The sequence below is a fragment of the Macrobrachium nipponense genome, chromosome 23 (assembly GCF_015104395.2).
Source record: "Macrobrachium nipponense isolate FS-2020 chromosome 23, ASM1510439v2, whole genome shotgun sequence".
Classification (NCBI taxonomy): Eukaryota; Metazoa; Arthropoda; class Malacostraca; order Decapoda; family Palaemonidae; genus Macrobrachium; species Macrobrachium nipponense.
Genome location: NC_061090.1, coordinates 48,996,631 through 49,008,231, shown reverse-complemented (window position 1 = coordinate 49,008,231; position 11,601 = coordinate 48,996,631). Strand labels below are relative to the sequence as shown.

Genomic DNA, 11,601 nt, shown 5'->3' with positions numbered 1-11,601 from the left:
CATAAAGTTTTACTTATCATCATATCCAGTTATTTATCTCATGTAGATACATTTTCAATCATATGCTTACTTACCTTGACATTACCTGTTATAACAATTTTCATCAAAATTACCTGACCTAATCATATGCTAATTTACCTCTACATTACTTTACCCTTTTATTAATGTATATAAATTTGTTTCAGAGACAAAATAGAGAGATTCATCGACGACAACAAAGCGCTCATGAGAAGAATGTACGGAGAGTTTTTGGACAATATTGACGCAGTGAGACAGGTAAGAATCTTACCTGCTGGCCAGGTCTCTGAGGTAATAGATATCCCATCAATTAATCGTCTATTAGCAGCCCAAACGGAACGGCCGGCATGGTCAGTTTAGCAAGCCTGATAATATCTCTCAATTGGAACCCAAATATCGATCCCTGATCCCTTTTCGCTGCCGAGAGCGACCATATTTGCTGAGCAGCAGCGCTACTATCCAATAAATACGCCTCGCTGTCGAACGTCTCAGTTCCAGAGGTCCTTTGTTCCTCGAACCGTAGGGCTATGGAACATCCTCCCTACTAAGGATGTTGTGCATTGAACATTAAAAGTTCGAGCGAAGTTGCAATGCATTACTACTCTAAAACAATTTACCTTTTAATTTTAATATTTTATTGACACTATTTATCAATGTGTTTATTTATTTTTGTTTTCCAATAGCTGGTCTCCTCTTTCTGTTTTTTTATTGTTTCGTTACTTCTCTCGGGTGAACACCGTAATATTCTTTGGAAGCTTGAATTTCAAGTCAGTGGCCCCCGTGGTAGGCTTCTTCCTTGTTGATAGGTTTCATCTTCTGAATAATAATAATAATAATAATAATAATAATAATAATAATAATAATAATAATAATAATAATAATAATAATAATAATAATAATATCTCGTAATTTCTGTCCAAATGAAGAGTATATTCTTTGGAAGCTTGAATTGCAATTTAATGGCGCCTGTGGTGGACTTGTTCTATATGAATAAGGTTCATCCTCTGAATAATAATAATAATAATAATAATAATAATAATAATAATAATAATAATAATAATAATAAAATAATATCTTCTGTAATTTCTGGGCAAATGGAAGCGTGAATTTCAAATTAATGGCGCCTTTGGTGGGCTTGTTCTATATGAAAAGGGTTCATCTTCTGAATAATAATAATAATAATAATAATAATAATAATAATAATAATAATAATAATAATAATAATAATAATAATGATAATAATAATAATAATAATAAGACCATTTGATCCTGAAAGCAGTCACTAAAAACCCGATTCTCCACCAGACCACTCAGCAGAGCCAAGGTGGGCGGGCCTTCCGGAGGCAGGGGCGCTCTGCAGACGTCTTCGCAGAGGACGTGCCCGAGTTCTTCACGTCAGACTATCACGCAGACGACAGGCGTGGCGAGTCCTTCTTCAGCCTCATCCGGAATCGACGTCAGTCCTCACCGGGCAACGCCAATCCCAACTCTGATAGGTGAGGAGAGGTCCATCAGTGAGTCAGGATGAATGTATGGAGGTCCCTTCAGTGTGTAAGAATAGAAGAGTGAAGGATCCTTCAGTGTGTAAGTTTGGAAGAGTGATAGCCCCTTCAGTGTGTAAGGATAAATTGATGAAGGCCCCTTCAGTTTGTAAGGATAAATTGATGAAGGCCCCTTCAGTTTGTAAGGATAAATTGGTAAAGACCCCTTCAGTGTGTAAGGATAAATTGATGAAAGCCCCTTCAGTGTGTAAGGATAAATTGATGAAAGCCCCTTCTGTTTGTAAGGATAAATTGGTGAAGGTCCCTTTAGTTTGTAAGGATAAAAGAGTGAAGGCCCCTTCAGTTTGTAAGGATAAACTGGTGTAAGTTTGGAAGAATGGACGCCCTTCATTGTGTAAGGATAAACTGGTGAAGGTCCTTTCAGTGTGTAAGTTTGGAAGAGTGATAGCCCCTTCAGTTTGTAAGGATAAATTGGTGAAGCTCCCTTCAGTTTGTAAAGATAAATTGGTGAAGGCCCCTTCAGTTTGTAAGGATAAATTGGTAAAGACCCCTTCAGTGTGTAAGGATAAATTGATGAAAGCCCCTTCTGTTTGTAAGGATAAATTGGTGAAGGTCCCTTCAGTTTGTAAGGATAAAAGAGTGAAGGCCCCTTCAGTTTGTAAGGATAAACTGGTGAATGCCCCTTCAGTATGTAAGGATAAGTTGGCGAAGGTCACTTCAGTTTTTAAGGATAAATTGGTGAATGTCCCTTCAGTTTGTAATGGTAAATTGTTGAAGGCCCTTTCAGTGTGTAAAGATAAATTGGCGAAGTCCCCTACAGTTTGTAAGGATAAATTGATGAATGTTCCTTCAGTTTATAAGGATGAATGGCTGGAGGCCCCTTCACTGCCCTGTGATGGCTAATGTAACTAAGGCATTTAAATCCTAAAAGTGCTACAAAGTTTTGTTATCATTAAGTTAACAGAAAACCTTTTGATGAGCTTGTTAGGAAACTGAAGCTTTGTAAGCTTAAAAATGAACAAAAGTCGAGTTTTTACTAACCATTCACATGACTTTCAGAGTTGACTCCTGCGAGAGCAAAGTGGAAATCGTCACTCCGTTTTGGGCCAACAATTCAGCAGGGAAGGTTCGAGCCATTGTCAACACGAACGAATTCTCCCAAGCCATCCACCAGGAGATATGCACGTAAGTATTCCCACTACGAGGGCTCTTGAAGAGTCCTGCCCTCTTCTTCTTTCTGTGTATCTGGCTGGCTGGTTCTTTGCCAGTCTGTCAGTCAGTCAGTCAGTCAGTCAGTCAGGCTGGCGGCGCTCGATGTCTGTCAATTCGCAAGGGGGGTAAAGTTTTTTAAAACCAAGATCAAGATCGTAATTTGAGGTTAAAGGTCAGATACGAACCTTTGACGTAAGAAATAAGGAATTCTCGAATTTATTTTTCACTGAGATTGTCTTTAACCGGATTTAAATTTCTCTTGCAATTTTTTGCGATCCTATTCATGATTAGAGACCCAAAATATGTACTTACTTCCAGACTGAAGGGAAAATCCACTAAAGTTACCTTAGAATTTAAGTAGCTGTTTCTATTTAATAAATAATAATAATAATAATAATAATAAAATAATAATAAATAAATATAATAATATAATAAAATATAATAATAATAATAATATTGTGCGCCGTGGAGGAGTGGGTTAGGTCGTCAATAGACTTAAGTCAAGTTAAGCAACATTGGGGCTGGTCAGTCGTTGGATGGGTGACCGCTCTCCTCGGCGTTGATTCCTTGGGAAAGGACTCTTTACCATATTTCCTCAGTCTACTCAGCTGTAAATGAGTACCTATCCCTGATGGGGTAGGGTCCAGCTATGGGTTAAATAGCAAAACTCAGCAATGATGGAAAGAAATGATGGAATAAACGTAAATGGAACCTCTGGCAACAGAGGAGCTTCGTCCGGCAACCAGGTATTCAACCCAATTGTAGGGGGAGACGTCAGTACTTGGAGGTCGTCATCCAGCAACTGATTCACCACAACGACAGTAATGAACAGCCTGAGATTGGAGCTACAGAGGCAAAAGGAAGAAATTGACAAGAGAAGAAACAAAATAAGGAAATATGGAGAATGCTACATCAGAAGCAACCCGACGGAGAGAGGATATAGAAGAAGGATTGGTCAACATCTAGGAATGATGAGGAATAACACCCCCCAAAACAGAGCAGAGGCTGGCAGACCAAGTAGGAACATAAAGAAAAAAGAACTGGCTCTCCCCAACAGAAAGAGAAGAACTGGAAAGGGAAATGTCACACGACAACGAATTACACGAAGACGAACTGAGAGACGATGCCACAGAAGACGATAGGGAGGATGAGGTATCAACAACGACACACGAAGAAACACCGACGAAGTAACAGAGAGGACGGAATGGGTAGAAAAGATTAGACAATGGATGGAGCCAGATACAGAGAGAACAAAGATCCCCTCCATGAAAGCCTACAACACCAAGAAATTAAGGGAGAAAACAAGTGAGGTCAATGAAATAATGGGCCTAATACACACCACCAGTATCACAGAAACAAATAACTTGACATATGCAGGAGCAAGATTAGTAGCAGAACTGATGGGGATTCGACCCAACACCACCGTCACAAACCAACCCAACAGAAACCAAAACAGCAACCTCCTTGGAAAAGGCGCCTGGAAAAGCAAATCATGGTGATGAGATCTGGACTTGAGTAAACTAAAGAGATGGCAGAAAAGGCTAGAAGCAAAGAAAAACAAGGGAGGAACTCAACGAGAAAATACAAAGTACAAGAGAGGGGACTAAACAACACAATAGAAGATGTAAAACAGAGGAGTTTAAGGCCAAAGCACACAAGAATCCAACGGTACATGAACAGGAATAAGGGATACCAACAGAACAAACTATTCGGAACCAACCAGAAAAGACTATACAGCCAACTAAGAGGGGAAGACAACCACCAGAAATTCCTGAAGCCGAATCAAGTAAGAGACTCTGGGAAAACATATGGAGCAATCCGGTATCACACAACAAACATGCAACATGGCTCCAGGAAGTCAAGGAAGAAGAAACAGGAGAATAAAACAAAGATTCACAGACATCACGACAGACACAGTCAGACACCAACTAAAGAAAATGCCAAACTGGAAAGCCCCAGGTCCCGATGAAGTCCATGGATACTGGCTCAAAAACTTCAAGGCCCTACACCCACGAATAGCAGAACAACTCCAGCATTGTATCTCAAATCACCAAGCACCCAAAATGGATGACCACAGAAGAACATCCTTAGTACAAAAAGACAAGAGTAAGGGAAATATAGCCAGTAACTACAGGCCCTATCACCTGCCTACCAATAATGAAGGTTACTAACAGGTATCATCAGTGAAAGGATATACAACTACCTAGAGGAGACAAACACCATCCCCCACCAACAGAAAGGCTGCAGAAGGAAAGTTGTAGGGACACAAAAGACCAGCTCCTGATAGACAAAATGGTAATGAAGAACAGTAGGAGAAGGAAAACCAACCTAAGCATGCATGGATAGACTATAAGAAGCCTTCGACATGATACCACACACATGGCTAATAGAATGCCTGAAAATATATGGGGCTGGGAGAGGAAAATACCATCAGCTTCCTCAACAAAAATACAATTGCGCAACTGGAATACCAATACTTACAAGCTCTGGAAAAAGACTAGCGGAGTAGGTTAATATCAGGAGAGGGATCTTCCAGGGCGACTCACTGTCCCCACTACTCTTCGTAGTAGCCATGATTTCCCATGACAAAAAGTAACTACAGAAGATGGATGCCGGGTGGGACCAACTCAAAGAAAAGATGGCAACAAAATCAACCATCTGATGTTACATGGACGACATCAAGCTGTATGGTAAGAGCATCAAGGAAATAGATACCCTAATCCAGACTGTAAGGATTGTATCTGGAGACCATCAGATGGAGTTTGGAATAGAAAAATGCGCCTTAGTCAACATACAAAAAGGCAAGTAACGAGAACGAAGGATAAAGCTACCTAGATGGGAGCAAACATCAAACACATAGATGAGACAGGATACAAATACCTGGGAATAATGGAAGGAGGAGATATAAAACACCAAGAGATGAAGGGACACCCGATCAGGAAAGAAGTATATGACGAGAGACTCAAGGCGATACTCAAGTCAAAACTCACGCCGGAATTATGATAAAAGCCATAAACACATGGGCAGTGCCAGTATCAGATACAGCGCAGGAATAGTGGAATGGACGAAGGCAGAACTCCGCAGCATAGAATATAAAACCAGGAAACAAACTGACAATACACAAAGCACTACACCCAAGAGCAAATACGGACAGACTATACATAACACAAAGGAGGAGGGAGAGGACTACTAAGTATAGAGGACTGCGTCAACATCGAAAACAGAGCACTGGGGCAATATCTGAAAACCAGTGAAGACGAGTGGCTCAAAGAGTGCATGGGAAGAAGGGACTAATAAAAGTAGACGAAGATCCCAGAAATATACAGAGACAGGAGAGGAAAGACAGAAAGAACAGAGGACTGGCACAACAAACCAATGCACGGACAATACATGAGACAGACTAAAGAACTAGCCAGCGATGACAATTGGCAATGGCTACAGAGGGGAGAGCTAAAGAAAAACTGAAGGAATGATAACAGCGGCACAGATCAGGCCCTAAGAACCAGATATGTTCAAAGTATGATAGACGGAAATAACATCTCTCCCATATGTAGGAAGTGCAATACGAAAAATGAAACCATAAACCACATAGCAAGTGAATGCCCGGCACTTGCACAGAACCAGTACAAAAAAAGAAAAAAGGCCATGATTCAGTGGCAAAAAAGCCCTCCACTTGGGAGCCTGATGCAAGAAACATCAGCTACCTTGCAGTAATAAGTGTACGAGCACCAACCTGAGGGAGTGATAGAAAACGATCAGGCAAAGATCCTCTGGGACTATGGTATCAGAACGGATAGGGTGATACGTCGCAAACCATGGGACACCAGAGTTGAAGAGAAAGAGAGGGAAAAAATGGATAAGTATCAAGATCTGAAAATAGAAATAAAAGAAGGTATGGTGGGATATGCCAGTGGAAATCGTCCCATAATCATAGGAGCACTAGGCACGATCCCAAGATCCCTGGAAAAGGAATCTAGAAAAACTAGAGGATGGAAGTAGCTCCGGGCCTCATGCAGAAGAGTGTGATCCTAGAAACGGCACACATAGTAAGAAAAGTGATGGACTCCTAAGGAGGCAGGATGCAACCGGAACCCCACACTATAAATACCACCCAGTCGAATTGGAGACTGTGATAGAGCAAAAAAAAAAAAAAAAAAAAAAAAAAAAAAAAAAAAAAAAAAAAACAAAAAAAAAAAAAATAATAATAATAAAAAAAGTTTTTTTTTAAACTAAAATATATCTGAATCCTTCCATTGTTCATTAAGTAATTTCCAGGTATGTGATAAACATTTCTCTTCCCTGTAGCAAAAATATCCACCTTTTTTGAAGAATTCTTTCGTAAAAATAAAATTTATAGTGTCCAGAATTCCTCCCTTCAGGAAAATTGATTAACTTTCTCCTTTCCAGGAAAAACTCACTCGAACGTTTAACTACCCCCTTTTTCCAGGAAAACTCATTTATTTTCCCTTTTCCAGGAAAACTCACGAACGTCCCCCCCTTTTTCCAGGAAAACTCATTTATTTTCCCTTTTCCAGGAACACTCATTAACGTCCCCCCCCTTTCCAGGAAACAACATTCACCCCTTTTCCAGGAACACTCATTAACGTCCCCCCCCTTTCCAGGAAAACTTATTCATTTCCCCTTTTCCAGGAAACCTCATGAAAGTGCCCCCTTTTCCAGGAACACTGATTAACGTCTCCCCCCCTTTCCAAAAACACTGATTAACGTCCCGCCCCCCCCTTCCAGGAAAACTTATTAATTTCCCCTTTTCCAGGAAACCTCATTAAAGTGCCCCCTTTCCAGGAAAACTCATTAACGTCTCTCCCGCCTTTCCAGGAAAACTTATTAATTTCCCTTTTTCCAGGAAACCTCATTAAAGTGCCCCCTTTCCATTACCGTCCCCCCATTTCCAGGAAAACTCATTAACGTCCCCACTTTCCAGGAACACTTATTAACGTCCCCACCCCTTTCCAGATAACCTCTTTAAAGTGCACCTTTTCCATGAACACTCATTAACGTCCCCCCCTTTTACAGGAAAACTGATTCCAGGAACACTCATTAACGTCCTCACATTCCAGGAAAACTCATTGACGTTCCTCCTTTTCCAGGAAACAGTCGACCAAAAGGTGCGGAGGCGACTGTGGCTGCGAGCAGAAGTACAAGTGGCACCGCCTCTTGGCCTACGACCCCGACAACGACTGCCGGGGAATCTTCATGGACTGGTTCCTCTTCCCCTCCTGCTGCTCCTGCAGGTGTAATCGCATCTAGGGGAACGTCAGGAGAAGGAGGAATTATTCCTGGAATCCATACTTTTGTGCCTTATGTCTCTCCTGTTCCTTTCTGTTCCTCGTCAGCTTCTTCTTTCTTGTGGATGTTCTTTCGTTCCTCGGCTCCAGTTCATCTCCTCTTCATTCGTAATCAGGCAATATACCTTTGGTTCCTGGGCTCCTTCAGTCTTTTACTCTTTCGTAAACGGACAATGCTCGCCATTTCTTGTCTCACCCTCTAGTTTTTACTCTTCCATAAATAGGTTATTCATTTCACCTATGACTCCTTTCCAGTTATTCTGGTTTAAAAATCAAGTAATCCCATTCATTCCGTACTCCAGTTCTTAATCTTCCACGAACTGGCAGTAACATTCCTTGGCTCCACTGGTTAATCATTCTTCCATAATAAACAGGGAGCTCCTCTCATTCCTTAGTTGTTGAGCTCCAGATTCATTCATAATAGGTAATTTCTTGGAGCACTCAGCTCCACTTCTGTCGATTTTGTGTCATAAACAGACAGGTGTTCCTGGTCTGTGTTTCCCCTGGTAGTGAATTGTATACGCCCATTTCTCTGTGGAGGAACTTGCCTAAAACGTTTTATTTTTTCAGGCTAATCATATTGCCCCGATTGCTAGCGTTCATTCTGTTTTCAAAAGGCGTTTGTGTATGGCATGAGCTTTCGTCATTCTGTTTAGTCATTCTTCATCATTGAGTAGCAATGGCTATGACGCCTTCTTCCCTTTCAATCATTTTCAAACCATTTCTTTTTTTTCACATCCTTCTTTTTTTTTTTTTTTTACCAAGTTAAGAGCATTTCTATCATGTGTTTCTATCTGTGCCCTCTCTCCATAAAATTATATTTTTGTTTGTTTATTGGATCTACTTATTCTCCGTTTTTATCAAATATCTTTTCTGTTTCCTGACATTTTTCTCTCTCTCTCTGGGTTTTCATTTGTATGTCCCGTGAATCATTTCAGTTTTTTATGTTTTTTATACACGTATTTTTTCACTATAACTCCCGTTTTCTACCTGGTGACTTTCTCTAAGACTTTTACATATGTTTTTTCATTTATCTGTCAGATTTATTTCAGTCTACTCGCCCAGTGGGTTTTTTTTTTTTTTTTTTTTTTACTAAATACAGAATATAGAATGTAATAATAATGGTTCCTCTCTCTCTCTCTCTCTCTCTCTCTCTCTTCTCTCTCTCTCTCTCTCTCTCTCTCTCAATCAATCAAGAACAGTATTTAATGTATAAGAATATTTTAGTATCCAATTCTCTCACTCTCTCTCTCTCGTTTTTATTTTGTGGTTACTGAATGTTAATATTCTGTCTTCCCTGTGAAGAAATGTTTCATATCAATATATACTACTTTTTAAGGAACACAAAACAGTTTGAAATGTTTAAGATTATTTTGTATCTAGGAGTTATATATTTGTACGTACAATGTGCAATGTGCAGTGCAAGTCTGCAATGACAACGAGACTAGAACAATACAAGTTAAACTTACTCCACTTCCCAGACAGGGATTATATATTGCAATTTTGGAAATTTTAGATGCATCAGATTTTATCATGCATATCTGGAGACAATTTAAAAACGTATAATAGGATTATTGTGGATTTTTGGATTAGAATTTTTTATTTTTTAATGAAATGATATAGAGAAATATTTTTCTTAGTGTAGGACATTCATGTGTAACAGAAGACGTTCTGTTTGCAAACTGACACAATTATTGCGAGATTTTTAGTTTGGAGAGAAAATTCAATTTTACTGTGAAACCAAAGCATCTCATAAAATATGATGTATATGAGACTGATTAACGTAAATACTGTTGGGCAAGTTCGTTATGCTTTTAAAATGTCATTTTCAATTCAAACAGAATGATGATGATAATTCTGGAATATTTTCTGCTTATAATGGTGAATATTTGACAGAATATTTACTTTTGAATTCTACCACAAATTCACATATTAAGAATGTTCTCTCTCGATATATTGCATGATATCCCATTTTAAGGTGCTTTTGACCAATCACAGACTTGTTCCCAGTATCAGAGTGTTTTAAACCAATCAGAGGCCTGTTCCCAATATCAGGGTGCTTTTTGACCAGTCACAGGCCTCTGTATCTTATCTTAGTGCCTTTGACCATCAATTAGAGGCCTGTCCCTCACATCACAGGCCTATATCATATCTGAGAGCGCCTTTGACCAATCACAGGCCTCTTTCACATTCCAGAGTACTTTTGACCAATCACAGACCTGTTCCCAATATCAGAGTATTTTGAACCAATCAGAAGCCTGTTCCCAGTATCAGAGTGCTTTTGTCCAATCACAGACCTCTGTACCTTATGAGAATGCCTTGGACAATCAATCAGAGGCTCGTTTCACATTCCAGAGTACTTTTGACCAATCACATGACACTTTCCATATCAGTGCCTTGGACCACCAATCACAGGCTTCTTCCAGTTATGAAAGTTTATTGATATATCGATGTGTACACAAATTTTATGTCAGTCTAGACTTGTGTTGCTGTAATTTGAATATGTTTTTTTAACAAAGAATGAAAAAAAAATGTTTACGTTTAGTTAAAAAAATAATAAATTTATATGTATAGATTAGCTTAGAATAGTCTGTTTAGTGATATTTTTACGAAAGTATGATAAAGATAAAAAAGAAGTTTTCATGTGTAAATAATAATCAATATTACAAAGTTTTTTATGCAATTTGAAATAAAAAAAAGTTAAAATTTTTTTCTCGATATAGAATGTAAAATAAAAAAAAGTTTCAATTTTTTTCTCAATAAAGGGCATTCATATAGATATACATAGAAGTGTTGAATTTCTACCCTCTTCTTTAAAATTCTTGCAAAAATTATGCATTTTGACCAAACTGCAACATATTGCAATGCAACGGTCATATTCGTAACAGGCCTAAAGATTGACGAATTGCAATTTCTTTCAGTTTTAAATTCATGTTTGTGGTAGGCCTAAAGTCCTTTTGGACCTCAAAGAGGCACCAAAGCCTTGCTATTTTGCCATTTTTCTTAGGATGCATGCAGTATGCTTGCAATATTTCCATATTGCAGCGTGAAAAAATTACATTTATAAGTTCAAGACCAAACATTTTTTGGGGGTGGCCAACCGAACTTTCCCCTCAAACAGATGTCTTGTATACTAAAAATTCTTGCAAACTTTCGAGCCAACAGGAGAATCTCTTGAAAAAAAAAAACGTATTAATTACCCAAAGCTTCAGCCAATGAGAGAAGGCGAGACATTAATGTTTTGCTCGTCAGTATACTGTGACGGCCTCTAATTGGCCAAGAGAGAAAACACTTCGAGAGCTTATAAGCTTTCCATGTCAGTTCTTTGAAAACTCTTGTGGTGTCAACTTGAAGCTTTTAGCTGGTTGGAAAAACAATCCTGGCGATGGCCGATCGCTGTGCTGGATATATGTGTGATAGTTTTTCGTGTATCACAGCACTTTCGTAGCCATGGTCGTGGAATTAATATGATGTAAGTAATTGTTGGTTATTGTTTTTACTTTTAGAGGATTAGTTTAAGGATATTGGTACGGTTAAAACTTTATTGTATCTAGTTTTTTTTA

At 38.9% G+C, this 11,601-nt stretch overlaps 1 protein-coding gene across 2 annotated transcripts in view; it reads left to right on the top strand.

The window, feature by feature from the left end:
* Window positions 1-10,819, top strand: part of LOC135200349 (protein spaetzle 3-like) — a 33,636-nt gene extending 22,817 nt beyond the window's left edge. For both annotated transcript variants that reach the window (XM_064228946.1, XM_064228939.1), the window contains exons 4-7: window positions 186-276; window positions 1,324-1,514; window positions 2,580-2,705; window positions 7,841-10,819. In XM_064228946.1, the coding sequence (XP_064085016.1) occupies window positions 186-276; window positions 1,324-1,514; window positions 2,580-2,705; window positions 7,841-8,000 (568 nt within the window). In that variant the 3' untranslated portion in view covers window positions 8,001-10,819. The remainder of the gene's footprint in view (window positions 1-185; window positions 277-1,323; window positions 1,515-2,579; window positions 2,706-7,840) is intronic.
* The last annotated feature ends 782 nt before the right edge of the window (window positions 10,820-11,601 follow it).